This window comes from Coturnix japonica, chromosome 17 (assembly GCF_001577835.2).
Source record: "Coturnix japonica isolate 7356 chromosome 17, Coturnix japonica 2.1, whole genome shotgun sequence".
Taxonomy (NCBI): domain Eukaryota; kingdom Metazoa; phylum Chordata; class Aves; order Galliformes; family Phasianidae; genus Coturnix; species Coturnix japonica.
Window position 1 is genome coordinate 8,928,356 of NC_029532.1, and position 23,089 is coordinate 8,951,444.

General features: G+C 40.4%; 1 protein-coding gene across 9 annotated transcripts in view; it reads right to left on the reverse strand.

Moving 5' to 3' along the window:
* The window catches only part of GARNL3 (GTPase activating Rap/RanGAP domain like 3), a 49,716-nt gene extending 27,349 nt beyond the window's left edge, over positions 1-22,367 (reverse strand). For 2 of the 9 annotated variants that reach the window (XM_032448038.1, XM_015879482.1), the window contains exons 1-6: positions 13,471-13,683; positions 7,819-7,888; positions 5,188-5,262; positions 3,714-3,813; positions 3,198-3,316; positions 2,409-2,473 (exon numbers count right to left, since the gene is read on the reverse strand). In XM_032448038.1, the coding sequence (XP_032303929.1) occupies positions 2,409-2,473; positions 3,198-3,316; positions 3,714-3,813; positions 5,188-5,262; positions 7,819-7,888; positions 13,471-13,526 (485 nt within the window). In that variant the 5' untranslated portion in view covers positions 13,527-13,683. Of the gene's footprint in view, positions 1-2,408; positions 2,474-3,197; positions 3,317-3,713; positions 3,814-5,187; positions 5,263-7,818; positions 7,889-8,031; positions 13,122-13,470; positions 13,684-17,150; positions 17,170-17,439; positions 17,594-22,286 lie in introns of those variants that run through there. The other 7 variants (XM_032448039.1, XM_032448036.1, XM_032448037.1 and 4 more) reach the window with 7 other exon arrangements.
* Positions 22,368-23,089: the final 722 nt, after the last annotated feature.

A 23,089-nucleotide genomic window follows, 5' to 3' on the forward strand; every position in this document is an offset into this window, starting at 1 on the left:
TGAAAGGAACTGTTCAAAGGTTCTGTCTAATACAGAATGTTTGGTGGAACTGTCGGTTCTTTTCCACAATGCTAATCTCTAAGATTTCCTAAACTTTTTTTGGATTTTAAGAACAGAAATTACTGAGACCTCAAGTGGAAGTCAGGATTATGTTTTCTGCATTTAACAGACACATTTGAAATCCATTATTCTTCACTTTGGCTTCATATATACCTACTACAAGCATTCTACATTACTCAATAACCTACTCTGGTTTGTGAACTTTTCTTCTCTCTCTTCTAAAATAATACAGAGCATTACAGTCCACAGAATGGACTGGGTTGGCAGGAACCTTAGAGATCATCTACTTCCAAGACCCTTGCCATCTGCAGAGATACCATCCACTAGCAAATGTTGCCCAAAGTCCCATTCAACCAGGCCTTGAACATTTTCAGGCATTTAGATAAGAAACAAGTAAAACAAAAAACAGTCAGTTTAGCATAAAATTCAAGAGACAAATATACAAAAACAGAACAGAAAAACAGAAGAAAAGGTATTTAAATGCGAAATATGATCAAGTGTTTCAATCAGCAGATATGCTGAATATGTTCTTGTATTTATTATTGCTTTGTCCATTTATTTCAGTACAGAATGGAATGCAGCAAACTAACATGGATGCTAAATTTGGTACACCTTTCCATTTTTGTTTAAGCTGAATCACAATGTAGATGAGATTTACTCCATTTCTTTTTCAAAGTGATTACAATGTTTCCACTCATTCCCAACAAATGGGCTTATTAACATATTGAGAACTCTCTGGAACAGCTCCTACCAAGATTCACACTCGGTGGGAACAGGGTAAGGTGCAAAAGGGATATTAGCTCCAAGGGAAGGCTCAAGGAGCCTTTCTAGGGGCAAAAAGAGTACTCAGAGATTTATTTCATGCTTGAGTGGGCCAAAGAAAGTGATATTCATCCAATCGATTCCAGGCAGCAAACACTGTGGAAAAAGCAAGGAAGAGCGATCTAAAACAAGCTTCCATTTTCCCTCAAAATCTGGAGGATGGAACAGCTACTTGAAGGTTTTCATTAAATGAGTAACTAACATTAAATGAGTAGCTAACAAAAGCCAAAATTTCTCATGTCTGGGGTGTCTGTATAAAACTGCACATCTTGGCGAGAGGGAGGGAGAGGCTGCATTACTAAGTGATGTTAGGAAGTGATGTTTCAGCAACTGGCGGACAGGCATGGAAAATCAGTTGTTTATACAGGTACAGAAAACAGGGCTGACAACTAGGGACAGTATTCACTCCAGACCTGTAGAAGCTCAGTGAGGGAACTCAGTTCATCTTAATGAGGGAGGTAGAGGACATCTGAAGTGCTTTCAACTCATCATCTTGACATCAAACCAAAGCCACAGGCCAGGAGACAAAAAAAAATTTCAATAAGCGAGCCCTAGTGTTCTGTCTAGCCTCTCTGGCAAACTCAGTGGACTGGGGCCTCTCATAAAACTTGTAAAGTTGTGGAAAAATCCAGATCTGGTGCTACTGACTTCACAACATATGCTCTACTCCCATAACGTTTCTCTTACAACAGCATTAGCAGACTTATTCGGTGGACCAGCTTCAACTGAACAAAGAGACATTCGCTTCTATCTTATTATGTATCACAGGTTTTGGAGATCCAGTGGCTGCCTATTCATCTGACACATCCTACCCGTTCAGCAAATGAATGCAATTATTACCAGTGTCTAGAGGAGGTACAATCCTTGTTGAAGGTTGAATTTGAAGACGTTTTCAGAGAGGACCTTAAGAAAACATGCCACATAACTAGATTATAAAAACTGCAGGTGAAATCTGAATAAACACCTTGCAGAAAGGGGTTATGATGTTTCAGCTGATAATATAGCTGATAGATGTAGAAATGGTATTAGGTTGCTCACTTTATATTCTCTTCTGCCAGAAGAGTGGCAGAACAGAGTATAAGTATGCTTATAATGACTGAATGGGGGAAAGAATCTTTTTGACTCACTGACAGGGTGTATAACACACTTGCAGCATGGACTTGCAAGAAAACAATCACTTGCAAATAAAATTATTTGTTTCTTCCTTGTTTGCTTCCTCTTGGCAGCGCCACATAATCAGCTATCTAGTCAAAATCTTCTGCTCTTTACTTCTGCTCCTGGCCTGTCTAATTTAAGTGGGTAATTCTTCTCAACCACTGAGGCATTGAGAATTAGTCTATTGTAAGTTGTCACTTTGTCTACTATAGGACAGGCATTAAAAGGACTTTTTGCTGTCCTCAATGATTAAGATTTGCAAATCTATTATTCCTGCTTTCTAAAATCTATTATGAAAATAATGAAACACAAGTTCTGATTTACAGTAAAAGACAAATATTTTATCAGATAATTTACTTGTAAATGCATACCTTAATATAGATTTCACTGATAATGTTTTTGTAGGACTGTAAGGGAGACATATTTTCTGAGTACCCTATAAAGTGGAAAAAAACAACACAAAACAAAGTGAGGAGGCATTACAGGTTATACTGATTTTTCTATATATTAAAATAGGAATGTTGATAAATACAATTAAGTAAAATGCAAAGATCAAGACCATACTAGCTTTACTTAGTTTTATTTTCTACTGAAATAAACTGAATGTGGAAAGGCATGGATGTTGCAAAATTATTTTTACTCAGTTCTGAATACTTTTGGCATGTAGGAACTTCAAAAAGAAAGTCACAGTACAACACTGTATACTAAAAGGTATTAAATCAATTGCTTAGATAAAGGTCATTATGGAGAGGTCTGTGGAAAAAATATCCTAAAAAAGATATGAATGAAATCAGTATCACATTTGGCTATACTATATCAGTATATCTGTGCTATAAAGTCACTGCATAAACTCATCAAAAAGCATAAACCAAAAACAACTGAGGCAACATTCTTAAAAAGAATGCAGAACTCCATGTAAGAAAAATTAGAAAATATCTACTGTCATAAACTTATGACAGTAAGTTCAGTGTAAGCTATCTACTAAGCTAGCTTAGTGCTATCTACTGGGGTAGAATTAATACATTCTGCTACAAAATAAGAACTATATATTAAATACTGAAATTCTGAAGGAAGTAAAAAAGTGTATGATCAATGCATCTAAAACAAACAAACAAACAAACAAAAAGAGGCAGAGCAGTAATTAAATATCTATTTCTTACCGTTTTTCTCCAAAGAATTGAATGGTATTGAGGAACACGCTGATTATTTTGGTCAGAAAGTACAACAGACAGAAAGAAAGGGTTCTTCTCTGAGTCTGTACCTATATAATTTTGATGAACTATTGAAAGAAAAGTAGTATTACCCACTGTCAAGAAAACACACGTACACATAAAATACATGCAACACAGAAAATATATGCTTAATTACATTAATATTTACTTATACACAGATATGCATTAAAGACAAGAGACAGGTATAGATTTTAAGGCCTAGGGAGTCTTAAAAATCTTCGTGTTCATTAGCAGGATTTCTTCTGCTTACAGAATCACATCCTCTGTCTTTAAGTTAAAATACATGAAATAAGAACATGCTTTCAATACAGAACAGAAAATGTATGAACATTAATAGCATCCTTTTTCAACAGATAAATAACTGCAATTCACAGATACCTTTTTTTTTTTTTTTTTTTTTCCCCATTGAATAAAAATTCAGGCAATCCACAAAAACACTAATACCTTTGCCTAAAAAATATTTGAAATACCATCTTGTATAATACTCTGGATTTTCCAAATGTACATCTGTCCTGTGCCATGTACCTGGAGCATAGCCTGCATTCTGAAAAAGAATTGGGAGACAGTTCAGACAAACGCTGCATTAAAAAAACTGAGAACATAAAGGTTGAAAAAGTCAAGCAAGTGTGGTCAATCTGCTGGAAGAAATCTAGTTGTACACTTTTTTCTTTTTTTTTTTTCCAAAAGCTAAGAAGGATTCTGAAGTCAGTTGTTGTGTAGTTGAAATTAAAGCATTTTTCTTCTCTCTCTCTGTTTTTTAAACAACTGCAGTTGCCTCCCTTTGTACCACTGTTTCAACAGTATAACAATATATGCTATACCTTAGCATCCCACTGAAAAGCAGATCTTTTAATACTGAATTTGAAGACCTATGTTTTTAAAATGTAAGAGTAAGTGAATAAATAAACAGATCTCTGCCCTCGCAAGTCTTATTTTCACCTTTCTTCCCAAAATATTTCTCAAGCACTCCTAACTGGAGACAATGCTGTGCAAATCCTTCAGTACTGTTTCTGGATTGACTGTTAATAAATTTCCCAGCACACATCACTCCTTTTCCACTAAGAGCATTCGCAAGGGAAAAGCCATTCTCCATGTCTATTTATCATGTGGCATTCACCACGCGCTCAGAGAATCTGTCTATAATAAAAGATAAAGAGTGTTTGAACTCCATAAAACTGAAATGAAAAGCCAATCTACAAAACATGATCCAAGAGGGAATCAGCACAGAATAACTACTTTAATGCTGCACCCAGTGCTGATGCAAACTGTTAATTTATGATTCATATTAGCTCAACGTAAGTTTACCAAGACCTGACATACACTTCAAGACTATGCAGCTTTCTTTCTTCAAATACTAACGTGCTATTTACAGACGAAAATTATTTATAAAGGAAGATAACCTTCCCCCCACAAATTATTTAAGGAGAAATGTAAGCGTCACTGGAGAATTTAAGATGAGTGACTCTTTCAGTCTCCACACAGATTCTTCATCTCATATTTAAAAATAAGCATAGCTGCTTAAACACATCTAGGAGGAAAAAAAAAAAAAAAAAAAGATGCTATACCCTCATTATACCAAGGGAAAACTTACAAAAAACAAAAACAAAACAAGCACAAAGTGAACTAGAGACTACAGAGGATATTTTTTCTTCTAACTTCATAAACTGAGTAAAGTATTACAAAACAAAAGGAAATACCACCTCTTTCCTTAAGAATTAAATTGTTGAGATTGTGTATGAATAATTAAGCTAGTCTTGGGGGTAACAAACACCATTTCCCTCCTCTTGAATTCTGAAATTTTCATATTATTGAGCATTTTTCAAGACCACACTCCTAGTAATTGACTGTAAATACACCTTTTAGTTGAGAAACTGAAACCAAATTATTTTTTCAGCTTTACATATGTTTAACCACTTACCTCATCAGAGGAGCCATTTTCCACACGGAATCGTCCAGCTCTTTGAATAGCTCCATCAGCATCACTAGATATAAGCTATGAGAGAGTTTAAGATAGAGGTTCTAGTTCCAAAAATATCCATATTATCAGCAACCCAATCTTACTTGGTTTCTCCTTCTTCTAGGTGTTCTCATAGGGAAATCAGCGCAGCTGCTACCCATTTGACTACAGATTTGGAATGATCCGAATATAACTCTAGGGATACATGAATGGGAGAATTATACACTCATCTTGCAGATCCAGTGCTAATCAGAAATTCCCGTCTCAAATTTTAGCTGCATCAGCATGCAGAATGCCTACAGAGGAACATGACCACCTTCCAGAAACTGATCTAGAAGCACGTTCCTTTCAAAGCAGTGGGTTTTACAGACACGTTGATTCTACTCTTCTCAGCTTTGCCATGTCTAAAATCCTTTATTTTGGCAGTAACAGACTGCTGGAACTACCAGTCTTTACTTGCACTTTCATTTATTGAAGTTTCCAGAAGTCAGAAAGAAGCAATAATCTCCAAACACAAGAGTCAGCAATGATAGTGAAAAGTATGTGGTACAGGAGATAACCTTGGCCTGCTTCCAGCTTGTTTCCAGCTGAAGATTTCTATGGAATATTCATAAATATTCTGAGAAAGTCTGCCTGTCCATTTTATCGTAGAAAGCAAGAATTCCCAGAACACCAACACTCTCCTTATTGCTAAAAACCTCTTGAAAAGTTTACAAAATGAGATAACGTGACACTTCTGCTGAGTTCAACAATGCTGCTTAGGATCCATACAAGACAAGAGGCAGTGAAGAAGAGAATGTGTTTTTTCTTGCAAAGATCATCTAACAATAACACTGTATGTTACCCCTCTCAAAACAGTAAAAAAAACCACAAACCTGTCAGATACCATACCAAACTTAAGAAAAGGGATCTGAACAAAAATGCAATGGCAGATCATTTCTCGCTTCCACCTAGCAATCTGTGTTATTACAGGATAACGCTCTCTTTATCTGGTGGAAGAGTTATCATAGTGTTTTGTAGTTCTGCTGGCCACTTGCTTTGGACAGATCTGAAGCTGCGTTGCCTGATACGAACTGTAAGAGAATTTATCCAGACGACTGGTCATACTAGACCAATAGGAAGAAAACTGGAGAAAGTATTTAGGGGAGAGACAAAATATATGTGCTGTAATAAATAAAAGGTGGAAATAATTGAGCAATTGTTGGGGGAGGGGAAGGAGAGAGGGAGGCAGGTGCAAAGACTGCAGGACTGGCCTCTGCAAGAAGAGTCCAGAAGCTATTCTATGTTAGAGAAGAGCCAGTCCAACCAGCTCCAAAAGGGACCCACTGCTGGCCAAAGCTGAGCCAATAAGCAACACTGGTTGTGCCTCTGGGAGAACAGATTTAAGAAGGAAAAAAACTGCTGCCCAACAGCAGCTGGGAGAAGGAAATGAAGAAGAGAGAGAAAGGATCCTACAGACACCCAGGTGCATGAAAGAGGTAGAAAAAATGTTGGTGCAGAAGATCCTCTGCTGCCCATGAAGATGATAGAATCACTCAGGTTGGAAAAGACCTTAAAGATCATCGAGTCCAACCTTGACCTAACAATACTACCCTAACTAACAGCCCTCTGCTAAATCATGTCCCTGAGCAATCAGTGACATGATCATAGTGGAGCAGGCTGTCCTCTTGCATCCCACAGTGTAACATATCTGAGCAGATATACACACTGTAGTCCATGGAGAGGAGCTCACTGGGAACAAAAGTGCCTCTCAGCATTTAAAGCGGTTTAACTGCCTTTTTGACGTGAATACAACTAATACATGGAATGCCAAGATAGATGTCTGGTGTTCTTGCAGTGCAACCTCCAGAAACTAAGCCACCAATTTACATTTGAATCATCGATATTCATAAATACCCAAGAACATGAAATTACAACCATAGCTAATACAACAGTTTATGCACGTTTCATTACGACTGTATACAGGATGATCTTATTTTAGCTGACATACTTCTATTTTCACAATGGAGAAGGAAGGTCTATATAAGAAAATACTAACTTCCAAGTTAATCTTTGAAGAATACTCAGAAAAACGGTCAGATTTTAGGGATTTTTAGTATTATTATTTTGTCTGGTTCTTTTAATTTTATATCCCTTCCCAGTACTCAGAGGCAAGTACACACAAAATCAGACACATGCATACTTACATTAACACAACATAAGCATGCGCACAGCTTTAAACTGTAAAACAACTTTAAACTGCGTAAAAAATAATTACAAATGCTTTACCAAATATAACTAGTATTTTGCAGTTTTGAGCTTATAGGAGGAAACATAGATCAATCCCCACCTTTCTGAATAATGTGGTGGGGTACGCAGGATATTTACATAATTTTTTCTGTCCCATTAAAGTTTCCTATAGGAAGGCTGTAAAAACATTTCATAGCACATCTAATACAGCTGTTCTCGTCTCTTTTTATTACCTTATAATTTTCCAGTCAAGCTTAGAATAAACATTTGCCAAACTAGATGCAATTTGTTACCTGGAAATGAAAAGGATTTGTGTTCTGCATTAAAAACTGTTTAAATTAAAGGATGGGCAAATAAACTTACAAGCTCCACAGACCCATAGTGCTTCCTGCTAAACTCTCCACGCCTGCAACCGAGATCTTCAGAGACTGAGCTGGAACAGAAATGCTTCATCAGTACACACATTCAACAAGCCGTAGATCTCATGTAACACTACACACTGCCATTAACAAACGTCAGCCCTGCTGAACAAGGCTGGCAGTGCATAAGTACATTATTGCAGGGAAATCTCCTTACAATATGCACAGTGTAGCGGCCATTGCAGTCTGGCTTTCATAGTACTGCCAAAAGAACAGAAATGTCTGTGTCTTCACTGGAAGCAAAATCTACGATTAAATTAAATATCTAGTCACAATGTGACCAATTTAGAATTCCAAAGCAGCTTTTAAGTGCATTTGACAACTACGTTCAATTTAAGGGAAGAAAAATGTAGTGGTTTAAACAGGACAACTGCAAGACGTTCAATAAGCTTTGCTCAATATGCTGCTACTTTTTTTTTTCCCCCAGAAACTTTTTTTTTAATATATACAACAATTAAGCAATTATTTTAATTCAAAAGCTTAACAAAGAAACAACATTGATTGGTTTCCTCCACCTATAACATTTACAAAGATAAAACTATCATGCAAGCAAAGGGAAATGTTGAATTCCATATTCAAAGTCCACATGCACTACCATCTTAAAACACTGCATCTCATTAAGCAAATCAGCATGTACTTCACGAGCTTGAAACAGATGGCAAACACCTCCTCTAACTATAAACACTAAGCCTCCCATATTTGTAACAGAAGGCTTAGTTGTACATGTTACAAGCTAAATAAATTTTCAGATGCAAACAGAACAAGAACTTTGACTAATTGGTCAGTGCCAAGGCTAGCAACTCAGTCACCCTATCATAACTTATGGTTTACTCCACTGTCAGCCTTAATGGAGATTCTTTTTTTTCTTCTTTTCCAATTAAAATAACCCCACTGCCTCTGAAGGCAATGAAGCCACAGTTCTGCCATCTATGTACACATACATCCCACAGTATCAGCAGTGACAGTTGCCAATAGGAAACAAGGATAATTCACATTATACATGATTTTAAAAAGCTCCAAAACAATCTCTCAGTTGGAACCATAATCACAGGCTGAACAGTAGGCCTGGAATCCAAGTTGACCTCAGGTCAATTTCACAACTCAGCGTTATGCATCATCAGTATCTGAACATCAGCAAAATATGTGTGATCATTAGCGAAATATGTATCTTGAACAAAACATCTCATTAGCAAGAGATGTAGCTTAGATAAAACATTCTGAGAATGTATTAACCCTTCCTTGTTTAGAAGCATAGTGTTAAGGCCTATGAGCACACAAACCTATTTGGTTCCTCCTTGAGCCCTGGCAAGGCTTGAGGTGAAATCCAAAGGGAGAATGAAATCAGATGTTTCCACCTAATTGTCACGTAAACTTGTTTATTCAACAGTATAAAAGCTGAACTTTCTTGCAGTGAAGCTGGAGACCTCACCTACAAGTGGGTGCACAGCATAAGACCTCCCAGTTGCTGGAAAAGGCTCTCCAAATCCTTGCTGCAACTGGGGCTCCCCAGCAGCAGCAGATCTGGACAATGGTAAAGTATTAGGGCAATTGGTAATGTGTATTTCTTAATCACAATTACTATCCTCACGTAGTAACAGTTAGTTGCACTGCCTTGTTCTGTTTTATTCTTGTCATATAATTTCACTTCTTATCTCATTGTTTTAAACTTCAGTAAAGATAAACGCACTTCTTTAACTTGGCGCCTGTGACCCTTCCACTAGCAAAACATATATAAACACAAATATAAGCTTAAACTTTCAGCTTTCGGTTACCTGCACAACAAACTTATGCTTGAATGTGAACAGTTAATAATCCTAATTTTTCTGAGGATCGCAATGAAACACTTTCCAAGAGAAGAGTACAATCTCATATTGGGAACATGCACAGCAGGAAAGGGAAAAGTCTGCTACAGGCAAAAAAAAGGGGGGGGCCTTGGGTTGTGATCTAAGAACCCTTGCCACCAAACCAACTACAATTTGACCTTACCTATGAAGTACTCTTCGGAGACCCAAATATTAAGGAGTCTCATTTGAGAGAAAATAAATATTGAAGCCTGTGGTCTAAAAAGCTTACACTGTAACTGAAAACAAAAAGTCCTCCTCTTCCTCCACTGCGGAAAAAGAAGCAGACAAAAAGGAGAGAAAGCCTTTGAGCAGATTGTGCCAGTGCTCCATCATTCATACAGAAAAATGCTTCCTGATGTTTAGACAAAACCAGTTCTTGTGCTTCAAGAGGTCAAATGCATCTTGTCTTGGCATAAGAAGTTCGTTAGTCTGTTTCTCCAGCTTGTTGTGGTCTCCCTGGATGGCAGCACAACCCTGTGCTCTATCTGCCACTCCTCTCAGGTACATTTTGCTCAGACATCCAAATCATTAATAAAAATGTCAAACACTGCTGGATCCAGTACTGACTCCTGGAATACTCCACTAGTAACTGGTCTCCAACCAGACTTTGCACCACTGATGACAACACTCTGGGCCCAGCCATTCTGCCAACTTTGGTCAACAGTATTGCATGCCCACCCAGCTCACACGTCAGGACTGATGAAGCAATCTTAAATGGAAATAAACAGCACCCCTTTTTCTTAGGTCACGAAGCATGCGCATAAATAAGCACACAAAAGTTCTAGTCTGTAGTGACCATGCACTCCACATGTAATACTTTCTTCTTCTTTAGACTTACTGCTGTTGCTACTGGACCTGTGAATTCAACTTCTCCTGTAAAAGCTCCACACTGCTGCATGGAAGCTGCAGCAAACAGCAGCACATATGCCCCCTCAATCGGAGAAGACAGCCCAGAGCACTGCGATTCCTGAGTGTGCCTGTGCACAGTACTTCATCTACTACAGTTAACTTTCATTCACTGTTCTTTGTAGCAATAATTTACATACTTGAACTGTCAAAACTGTTTGAGATGGTCTCACTTTACCCTCCTTTCACACATGCAATTTACAAGGTGTGTGCCTTACATTGTCTTGCACATGCATCCTCTTTCCATCATCTGAAGGGAAGTATATGAAACACACTTTACTTCAGTGTGGTGTGCACTTAAGAAAAATAAAAAATCAACTGTTCCTCCTGAGTTTTCACTTTTTTTCTTGCAGAAGGTAACATAAAAGAAAAGCATTTCAAGACAAGCACCCATACAGACAAAAATCTGACTTTTTTTTCTCCCTCCCTTAGAACAAAGAGTTCTGAAGTTTAATTTCATACAAGATTAAACCACTTTTTTTCTTGGGGAGAATCTGGAAAGCACAGATCAAAAATTGTATTCCATGCATTATGTTTTAAGTTCCTGCATTCTGCAGTTTATGCGAAGCTTGGCATATGCTTCACGGAGGAAACTGAATACCTCAATTGCAATACATTCTAAGACACCGAGCATTTTACATGATATTTTGACTTCTACAGAAAATCTGGGTAAATGTACTAGTGATAGGATTTTCTCTGTGTGCTGCTTTAGTTTTATTCAATTCATTCCTATGGCCAGGTGTGCTTGGTAATCACTGTAAAAGCAATTTTAGTCAACGAGCATTTGCTACTGTCAGTATTAGAGTCAGACAAGCAAACTTTGTTGTTGCTGACCTTTGACGTTCTGAGTTTAGTCTTTGATGAAATGAAGAAATACAAAGAATCATAGAATGGTTGGAAAAGACCTTTAAGATCACTCAGTTCTGGTAGCAGAGGGGGTGGCAGGGATAATTCCCGCTCAACCAGGCTGCTCAGAGCTCCATCCAGCCCAGCCTTGGATGCTTGTATGCTGTGAACTCCCTCCTGCCTTAATAAAAGCTAACCTCAAAGTAGGTGAAACTAGAGAAAAATGTCATCTGATGAGTTATCTGAAGAATAAAGCTGGAGAATTACAAAGGCATTTTACAACTATCTGCATGCACAGAAACTAAATCCTATACCTCAGCAGACTGAAAGTTGAACTCCCCTCACAGTGTATTAATACTACAGAGATAATACGATCAGATGCTAATTAACAGCTTCAGAAATAAAATATGAAATAATATTCAAAAATAAACACTGTATGACAAGAAAATTGTTCCAGGTATACGACCGACAAGCACACTAATGTAACAGAATCACAGGTTATCAAGGCAATGGAGGGCAGGACTTCTAAACAATTTAGAAATAGAAAAATGTAAAATAGATATTAACATATATGCCTGGTAGCCCATATAAACAGCCTGGGAAGTAACGATCTGAGTGTGGTTACTGGATGTTATTTTTATTTTTTTGCATTTCCACTATAATAAGAAGTTAATTATATTGTTAAGAGTACTAACTAAATGCCTCTCAAACACCAACAGGCATGGAACATTAATGACCTCACTAGGAAGCCTGTTACAGTGCCAGTTCACTCTCACAGTAGAGAGATTTATTCTAGCATCCACTCTGAACCTCTGTTGGCACAGTTTTGTGCACATATTCCACAGTGAATTCTGGTGCATGTGCTTCTTTAGCATTTCCATTCCAGCAGAGACTTTTCTCATCAACTCTCCGACTTACCACATCATCTCATTTAAAAAATATGCTGTCATTACTATTAGTTTTTCTTACTAATTTTCTTCGTTAGATTACATCCTTCCCGTGTCTTCACCTGACCTACGCTAGAAAAACACTTGCTCCAGTTACGCCAGTATACACCAAAGTGTATTAGGGCAAACTGCCAGCACTGAAATACATGCTAGCTTCCTTGTGGTTCAAACTCAAAATTAGAGTTTACTTACATTGCCACATGTTTTAATACAGATGAGAAACAAGAAATCAAATGTAACAGTTTAAAACACATTTGTACAGTACATGGAGCACATTCTATTTCCCTCTCTCGCTTGTTTGCAAACAAGGGTTCTGCTGTCCAACTGTATCCTAACTGATGAGGAAAGAGGACAAGCTTCCTTCCATTTCATCAGAAGCTCTTACAAACTTTAACCGTCCTGAAAGCCAAATGGCAAAGCAAGCTTTCATGTATTCTGTAATCTAAACTTAAAGACAGATATTCTTACCACTTTAGTGTCACGTCTTGTGTTTTAGGACTTTGACACCTAAAAGCGCATTACCTACAGGAGGTTTGGGGGGTAAGAGCTGTGACGGAGAAAGGTGAGCTTGCACATTGCAACTGTTTGATAACAAAGTCATAACCTGCATGCCCTCTGTCTCCTTACTTACACATCTTTACCTGCCAGCCCTTCGACATACCGAACTGGTTAATGTATTGTCATCTAAGAGGCAGGCACAGACATAAGCACGCTAAATAACCCAGTAATCGCAGGTCTCCTACCGGCATCTGTTTGCACGAGCGCGACGCCAAACAAGCTGCGAGCCCCGGCCCGCGGGTGTCCCACCGGCTCCACTCGAGCCACCGGCAGCGACCCCAGAGGCAGCGGCCGAGCTCCGGGCTCGCAGCCCTCGGCGGGTCAGCGGCCGGGAGCCTCTGCAGCGCCGCCCCTTCGCAAGGCCGCCAGCCCCCACCCCCAGGCCCCCCGCACAGCACCGACACAACACCGACACAACACCGTATCTCCGTCATCGATAAGCGCGAGCCCGCGCAACACCGCGCCCCGCCCGAGCCGCCTCGCTGGCTCCAGTACCGCTGAGTAAGGCCAAGGAACCGGGTGGACACCGCCTCCGCGCTGCTCAGCTCCATGCGGGCGGCGAGGACGGGACCTCACCGCTTCGGCGTCGCTCCCAACGTTCCGTCTCCCTCGAGAGAGACGACGAGCGAGCCCCTCACACATCCCGCTGCACGGACGCACAAGCGCCTCGCGCGCGCGCGCCCGCAATGCTGCGCGAGCCGCTCGGACTTCGCGCTCGGAGTCGCGCCGCCGCGAAGAGCGCCGGGAGCTGTAGGCACCACAGAGAGCGGGCGGCCCGGCCGGCGCTGCCAGACGGAGGTCCCCTGTCGGGCAGACATCGGCAGTTCGGCAGCTGCAGACTCAGGTCTGCACAGGAGAATCCTTATCGATTCAGCCGCCTCTCACATAACAACGACTTCTGTTACTAGAGAAGCAAATCGCTGTCCCCAAGCGATATCCGTGTCTGAAAGTCACAGGAATCTGCAGACATCCAACGATTGCATCCAAGTGTAGAACAGGATGCTCAGTGAACAACTAAAGTTAACTACATGTGTATGGGAAAGATCTCCCAGTTTTAGAACTCAATGGAAAGAATTGTTTTTAGCCTTATAAAATAATACCTTGCAAAGAATAACGTAGTGTTTTTGTCGACTACGTGTATGGATTTAATTGCATCGTAACCTAACTTCCATAACACAAATCTGCAAACCAAACTTTATATATTCTACATGCCAACTGAAATTAATTTTCATCTAACAACACTTGAAACTCGAGGCTGACTGCTGGAATATCAAAGCGCCCTAGTGAAGAAGACATTGCCAGTAGAACAGCTTCAAAGCAGTTTCTACAGTAGTGAAACAAAAATCTTTATTGAAAAAAATAACAATATTTAATCCTACTCAACATTTTGTACTATCCCACGACTTTCCTTCTCCCTGAGCATCTCCGTTCCTTTACAGGCTTTCCACAAACAAGAATTCCCTTCTCTTGCACCTTAAGAAGAATCTACTTCTATGGAAATAACGACACATAAGGAACCTATCACTTAAGTTATTTCACTCTCACTTTATTGAAGTTGTCATTTACCCTATTCCCCTTCCTTTCTGTGCAGCAGATGTAAAATAGTTAAAATGAACACACACGTTCACTCAAACTTAAGAATTTGCTCTTTGGTACTTCCCTGTCATCCTAAAATGAAAATATTAACATTTAGAACACAATCACCTGTTTTAAACAGAAAAGAAAGAAACTCTGCCTCTACATAGACTTTAGAAATTACAACACTATTGAAGATTCGCTTTAACTTTTCAAACGACATTTTTTTCTTAATCAATGCCTTTCTAAGTAGTCACCTGAAAACCAGCATCTGTCTGGTACCATAAAATTCAACAGCATGTAAGAATTCCAGCCAGGATAGAATCCAAACACAGATGCTCTGAATGGAAAAGATCAGCACATCAGATTTCTGTATGATGCCACCGCTTCGATGATTCTCTGACTCAGCGTGTAATGAATCTTAAACGTCAAGAAAAAACTCATTACTTTCTCTGTTTAATTTCCATAACGTAATTCCCCTTAATCTAATTCTGCCTTTATAATGGCATTTCATTTTGTATGATTTATATAAATACCAACAAAAGGCTTAGTTCACCAGATTTGTGACATCTGTAGTGTCTGCAACTTCAAATTGTGCTACACTTCTCTTAAAGAACCCTCATTATTTTTGTTAAGGCCTTGTGAAGCAAGTCTTACTTCCTGACAAAATTCTGACCAGAAGGGATTCTCAGCATTTTGCAGACAGGGAATGTACTTGGGAAGTTATTGCAGACTGTCAGAGTTATCTGGATCAATCTATGCTCATGACAGGGGGGCAGTAGGCCCATGGGCTCCCTGACCCCAAAAATGGGAAGGGAAAAGGGGAAGGGGTAGGGAGATGGGAGCTGGGCTCAAGGAAACAAACAGAGCAGCCGCAATGATCTAAGGATGAAAACTTACTTTACTAACTATGATATTGGAACGCAAGATAACACAGTATAATACAATCCAATTGAAATTGAGGCCAATAAATCCAGTAAAATAACAGAGAGGTTTCTGAAGACTGAGAAGCCTACTTTGAAATGGAAGGCGCACGGCTTGGAAGCATACCCACACCCACTGCCAGGAGTGAGAGAGAGTGAGCATCACTTCCATAACGTATCTCCCTTTCTGACCATGAGGTCATCTGGGACGTGTAGTTCTTCTCTGTGCTCTGCATGATGTTATGATGTGGAATACCCATAGCAAACATTACAAGACCATGACACAGAAATGAATACAGCTGGTCCATCTGACAAAGAATGATACCAGCCAATTTCAAAACAACTCTACCCATAAGCTTTATCTCCCTGACTTTCCTGAAAGAGCACAACCACACTTTTAGTGACACTTCTAAGCACAGATGATCCCTCCAGAGCCACATCATTTAGTAATTCTCTGCTGGTGATATGTAGGACATCATCTTCTGAAGCACACAGAAGCAGTACTGTGTAATCATAAAGGGGGGAAGGGACCCTGAAAGCTCACCTATTCCAGCCCCCTGCTTGTATCGGTTTCCCTGGAATTGGTTGCACAGGCAGCATTCAGGCAGGTTTTAAATGTCTCCAGAGAAGGAGACTCCACAAGCTGCCTGGACAGCCCATTCCACTGCTCTGTCCCCCCCGCAGTAAAGCAGCTCTTACTCCTGTTTGTATGGAACTTCCTCTGTTTTGGTTTTTGCCCAGTGTCCTGTTCCTGCACACCACAAATAGAACCTGGCATCATTCATTCAGCTCCTGCACTTTAGGTATTTATGAATGTCGACGAGATCATCTCTCACTCTTCTCTAGGCTGAACAAAGTCAGATCTCTCGGCCTTTCCTCATACAGGAGATGCTCCGGGCCTTTAGTAAATAAATACTAAAATAATATTTTTACTTAAAAGTAAGGAAAGAGAAGTACTACAGTAGCATTCTCTAAAGTGCAGCCACCACATCTGACACCAAACAGAAAAGCAGATTCTCTGTAGGTGACAGAGAATTTAGTTTTCTAGATGAAAAAGCTCTTTGAAAAAAAGAAGAGGGTGCTTTTGCAATTGCACAGCTGATGCAATAAGGGATGAAAACCTAAACAAAACCCAGTCAATCAAATAAATCCCAATGTACAATGCCTGTTTTAAAATAAATAATTGAATTTCAACATGGGGGTAAGCTTTGATTCATGTTTTTTAAGAAGGCTGATAAACAAAGTGTGTAGCTTATGGGTGGGGAAAAAAACCACTTAGCTTAAAAAAAAAAAAGCTTAAAAAATACCCCACATTATCTTACATAGATAAAACTAAAGTAATTACCTTCTCAAATGCACTGAAAAATTCACATGATATACTCGATTTTAGAGAAAACAGTAATTTTAAGAAAACAAAATAATATACTTACTTTTAAAACATCCTAAATCTTCCAAATGGAAAAAGTCATCTATGCATCTCAAATGATACTATTGCAATATGTAAGGCAAGACAAAAAGACTCTCTTTCCCTGCAGGCAAGCCTTTCTTACGCCTCTGAGAGTATGTGTACAACTGAATGTATTCATATATACACATATATTCGCATATATATGTATATGTTCACACAATCAGTAGACAGCACAGCCTTATCAAAGCCTGTCCAGTTCACCCACAGACCTCATTCGGGTTAGATCTCCTCTTTGCCGGTTTATTTTAAACCCATACCCGAAGCCATCTGTTCTGTAGCCTCACGCTTCAGGGTCACACCAAGCCGTGCAGGCCGCTGCCGATGAGCGGTGAGCACACACAGCTCGTCCGCCCCTTTCGGGCACGAACCGCAGCCACCCGCCGGCCTGGCCGCCCTCCGGCAGCTCTACCGCGGAGCGCTGCGCCCGCGGCCCGCCCACAGCCCGCGCTACCGGAACGGCGGCCGCTGCTCTCATCCGGCGCCGAGACAGGTAGTTACCAGAGGACGCTCAGAGGCGCCGGGCACCAGCAGCAGCTGGCGGTGAAGCTGCCCGGCGCACCTGACAGCGGCATCGGGACAAACTTCCGCCGCGGCGCCCCGGCGCTCCCTGCTCGGGTGAGCGGCCACGGAGACCACGGGTGGGGGCCGCGCGTTGGTGCGGCGCTCGGCGGTGCAGGGCCGTTGCGCTGCGCAGCATGGCGCGGGCTGCCCAGCACAGGTCCTAGAGCCCGTGGGGCTGCGGCACCGGCCGCAAAGGCAGCGCTGACGTTGTACGTACGGAGCCCGAGCGAGGACCAGCAAACCCGGGCAGCCTTTGCTTTACTCGGGTTTGGGCCCTGGCCTCGCCACTCAGACCCCGCCGAGGGAATTGCCTCCCCCCAGTCTGACCCCTCCACACACAATCTGCTTCTGTGCTCCCATGCTACAGAGGGAGATGATGAAGAGGCGCAATACAGCCCAAATGGTAGCCCTCTGCAGTATTTTCTGAGAAAAGATGGGGCAAAGCAAGGAAAACACTCAGAGAAAGCAAGGGTGGTGCAGTGGAGAAATCTGTGCCAAGCCAGTGGGATGCCATAAAGCACAGTGACGAGCTCTGGAAAAAACAGCATGCCACACTATATAATGCATATACATTTGAGTCTCAGGAGCAGGGGGAAGCAAACTGCACACTTGGAGCAGCACAGAGCGTTACGAGTTCTGTTTGATATACACACCCTCACACACATGCAGTAACTTATTTTAGATAATCCCAGTAAGCGGCAAGCAGGAACTCCCCAAGGAAGTGCACTACAACTTACTGACCCTGGAGAGACAACAAACTGCCTAAAAGGAGAGAGAAGGAACATGCTGGTGGTGGATGCAATAGGCAGTGCCAGCAGGGCATCTCCTGCTTCAAAGTGCACTTTTCCTCTCTCCTGCACCACAGCCTCTCTCCTGCTTTGATTCTCCCCAGGGTCTGCAGGGTTTGTTCCATTGCTCCCCATACCTGTGTGGCCAGTGCATGGAATGGAGCCAGAGTGGAACAACTGCTTGCCAAACAAGCCTTGTCATAGACAAGACCAACTACCAAGGTCAGCTCTCTCTACAAAGCAAGTTCTTTGTGACCACAGCCACAAACAGCAGTTCCATTCAAACGATCAGAATTCTTTCTTCCATCCCAGGACTGTTCTTCAGCTGGGAGCCTTTAGGACCCCAGATACAGCACCCCAACAGTGTCACTGCCCAGCATCGCTCCTTGATATCACCCCCCAGTGAAACCCCAACATCACTTCCCAATGACAAAGTCATCCAACTCAAACCTTACAATGGATAAATCCTTCAGGAGATTGCTCGCAAATCACAATACAAATGGAGACAACAAAAGAAAACCATAGTTCTGCTGTTACCCACATTGCTTAACTTCAGCTTAGTTTTCCAGAAGAAATTATATCTGAAGTGCGCCCAATGATTTCTGAATATCATTAAGAAAATAATCCTTATGATACACAGTGTTTGTATACAGGAAAAAAAATGCCATGTCTGCCAACAGAAAAGTTCATCTGCAAAATCAAAGCACAGGACCGCTGGCACACACTTTTTACATCACTTAATTTGCATGAAACTAACACACATAGTCAATGGAAGCCACCCTACCTTCCTGCTCATCACATGATCTTATCAAAAGGCCTTATTTATTGGCAAAGTTTAATACAAGTACTTGATATTCCAGTATGCTGAATGCTTAAGTATATAAAAAGGAAAGAATCTGTGGTTGAAGTAAAAGGCACGCAGATGTATTTGGATACTGCTCAGACATGGTAAGTGGATGCAGGTTCTCTGAGGATAAACATACCCCAACTTGGGTGGATCTGGAATTGATTTAGGAAGAACACTTCTTACACATCATGCACGAGACCAAGTAAAATGCAGATTGCAGTGATTTACAGCCACCAGCAACTATCACGGGAGGGTACAAACTGCTGAGTGGCTGAAATGCAACGACGGGGCCACTGATCCACTGGCAAGGCTCAACTCCCAGTAACTCCGCCGTGAAATGCATCTTTGCCAGCAACCCTCCCTTTCACAAGCTGAGGGCCTTCATTTCATTTTCATTACATTTGCTTGGCAGATTTTGGTGCTAGACAGCAACAGAAGAGATGCTGGCAACATCAATTCGATCATTTTCTACAGGTGTTCATAAGCACTCAGCACAGGAGTCCTGTGTTTGGATAAGTTTTCCTTTCCCTTTCTCTCTCCCTTTCCCTTTCCCTTTTTTTTTTTCCCTTTCCCTTTCCTTTCCGACGTGCTTTTCCCGTCATCACGACAGACCGGGTCAGCACGGACGCATCAATCAAGTCTGACTACTTCTCCGCGGTCTCTTTCCGCCCCCGTGTGGCCAATTCATGGAACTGCGGCCGTTTCCGTTTGGTGCCGCACGGCGCAGGCGCGCAACCCTGCGTTAGTAGCGTAACTTTCTCGTCCCTCTGCGCAGATAATCCGCGCACGCGCAGCGCTGTGTCAGGATGGCGTATGTAACGGTGTGTTGAGTATTGCTCATTGGCACATGCGTATTGCTATGTTGACTAAGGCGCATGCGTAGTGGGGCCAGATAACATACTATAATACAATATGATTAGAATTGAAGCTAAGTAATATAATATAATATAATATAATATAATATAATATAATATAATATAATATAATATAATATAATATAATATAATATAATATAATATAATGTAATATCACATATAATATAACATAATATATTATATATATATATATATATATATACACACACACATATTATATATGTAATATAATATATTTTAAAGAGTAATAAGGATATTTTGGGGAAAAAGCATCATACTTTGTGGCAAAAAATTATTCTTTTGGGGATGAAAAGTAGTATTCTGGGAAGAAAATGTCTTTTTGGTGGGATCAAGACTGATAATTAAGAGAGAACATGTTTTATTTCTGGGATAAATAGTGATATTTGAGGAAAGACGTCTAATTTTTGGCATAAACTGATACTAAGTTGAGAAAATATTGCATTTTGGAGACAAACAATGGTATTTTGGGAAGATAGCATCATATTGTGCTAAAAAGAGGCACTTCATGGCAAAAAAGACTTCTTTTGGGGATGAAAAGCAGTATTTTGAAGAGAAAAAATCCTTTTGGTGGGATCAAAAGTGATAATTAAGAGAGTACATGTATTATTTCTGGGATAAATACTGATATTCGAGGGAAAGATGTTTAATTTTTGGCATAAACTGATATTAAGGAGAGAAATTGTTGTATTTTGAAGGCAAAAAAGGGTACTTTGGGGAGAAAGAATCATACTGTGCTAAAGAGCAATGTTTTGTGGAGAAAAAGTCTTCTGGGTGGGATAAAGGGTGATAATTAAGAGAGAGCAGGTTTTATTTCTGGGGTAAATAGTGATATTCAGGGAAAACGTCTAATTTTTGGAATAAACATATTAAGTGGAGAAATTGTCATATTTTGAGATGAACAAGGGTATTTTGGGGAGAAAGCATCGTATTGTGCTAAAAAGAGGCATTTTGTGGAGAAAATTCAGGGGATGTTTCGGGAAAAAATATCTAAATTTTGACATAAATTGATATTAAGTTAAACAATTGTCTTTTTGGAGAGAAAAACGGGAATTTTGGAGAGAAAGCATCATATTGTACTAAAAAGAGAAACTTTGTTTAGAATATGTCTTCATTTGTGGATGAAAAGCAGTATTTTTAGGAGAAAATGTCTCTTTGGTGAGGTCAAGTGTGATATTTATCAGAGAAAATTTGTTATTTCTGGGATAAAAAGAGATATTTGTGGGAAAAATGTGTAAATAATGACATTAATGGATATTAAGGGGAGAAATCGTCATATTTTGGAGACAAAAATGCTTATTTTTGTTTGAAATAATCATTTAATGCTAAAAAGAAGAATTTTGTGTTGAAAATGTCTTATTTTGTGGATGAAAAGCAGTGTTTTGGGGAGAAAATGTCTTTTTGGTGGGTTCAAGTGTGATATTTAGCAGAGAAAATGTTTTATTTCTGTGACAAATAGTGATGTTTGGGGGAAAACTGTCTAAATTTTGACAAAAATTGATATTAAGAAGAGAAATTGCCATTTTGGAGAGAAAAACATGAATTCTGGGGAGAAATGGTCATATTGCACTAAAAAGAGTAAATTTGTGAAGAAAATATATTATTTTGTGGACAAAAAGCTGTGTTTTGGGGGAAAAAAGAGTATTCCTCTGATAAAGTGTGATATTTTAGTGAGATCAGATGATATTTTAGTGAGATCATTTTATTTCTGGGATAAATAGTGATATTTGTGGGGAAAATATCTAAATTTTGACATAAATTTATATTAAGTTGAGAAATTGTAATTTTGGAGAGAAAAACGGGAATTTGGGGGAGAAAGCGTCATATTGTGCTAAAAAGAGGAATTTTGTGTAGAAAATGTCTTCTTTTGGGGATGAAAAGCAGTATTTTGGGGAGAAAATGTCTTTTTGGTGGGATCAAGTGTGATATTTAACAAAGAAAATGTTTTGTTGTTTTTTTTTTCTTGGACAAATTGTGATATTATGTGGAAAAATATCAACATTTTGACATAAATTGATATTAAGGAGAGAAATTGTCATTTTTGTGACAAAAATATTATTTTGGGTAGAAATTGTCATTTTGTGCTAAAACACAATAAAACACGGTCTGTAACAGACTCCCACCAGGATGTCTGTCTTGTCAGCACGTCTTTACCCATAGGGATTCAACCACATCATCCCCAGTCACAAGCTCGGTAACATGAAAGCATTCCCTGACATAGAGAGCCATGCCACCACCCCTCCTTCCTCGCCTAACCTTCCTGAAGAGTTTGTAGCCATCCATTTCAGCACTCCAGTCATGGGAGCAATCCCACCATGTTTCCAGTATGGCAACTAGGTCATAGTTTGCCTGCCTCACAATGGCTTTGTCACGGAGTTCTCTCTAGAGCTCACTCCGGGACAGTGGGCACAAACCCGGGGCAGCAGGAACAAAAGCCCCCCCCCCCCCCCCTTTTTCTCTCACGGCATGGTATGGCAAAGTGCGGCATGGCACGGCCCGGCCACGTGCGTTTCGGAAGAGGGGAAGGGAAGGGAGATTGCGATTAGGTCTAACAAAAAATAAGGGAGGAAAAAGGTGATCTGAGAACGAATGGCAGTTTAATAACCTAATAACACTAAACAACAACAAGAGAGTTTCAACAAAGAGAATACCAAGTCCCCAATCTCACCGATGAAGCTGTGGAAGGCAGGAAGCTCTGACCACGTTGTCTCCTCGCAGGGAGCCGGCCAGCAACCCCGTCCCCTTCCTCACTTCCCTTCCGGTGCCCCACCCCACATGCCCATTAAGGCAGCCCACAGAAAAAAAACTTGTCCCCTTTACTCCCATTATGAGGCATGGTGTTCTGATGTGGAATACCAACACCAACCAAATTGCAAAACCATAACAGGCTTCCAACTCTTCTTGCTTGTTGCCCAAGCTGAGTGCGTTGGAGATGCTGGTCAGAACCTCCACCACCTCTCTGGGCAGTCCGTCCCAGTGCTCCCCTACCCTTACCATAAAGAAGGTCTTTTGCATGTTTGCATGGAACCTCCTGCGTTCAAGTTCTAGGCCACAGCTAA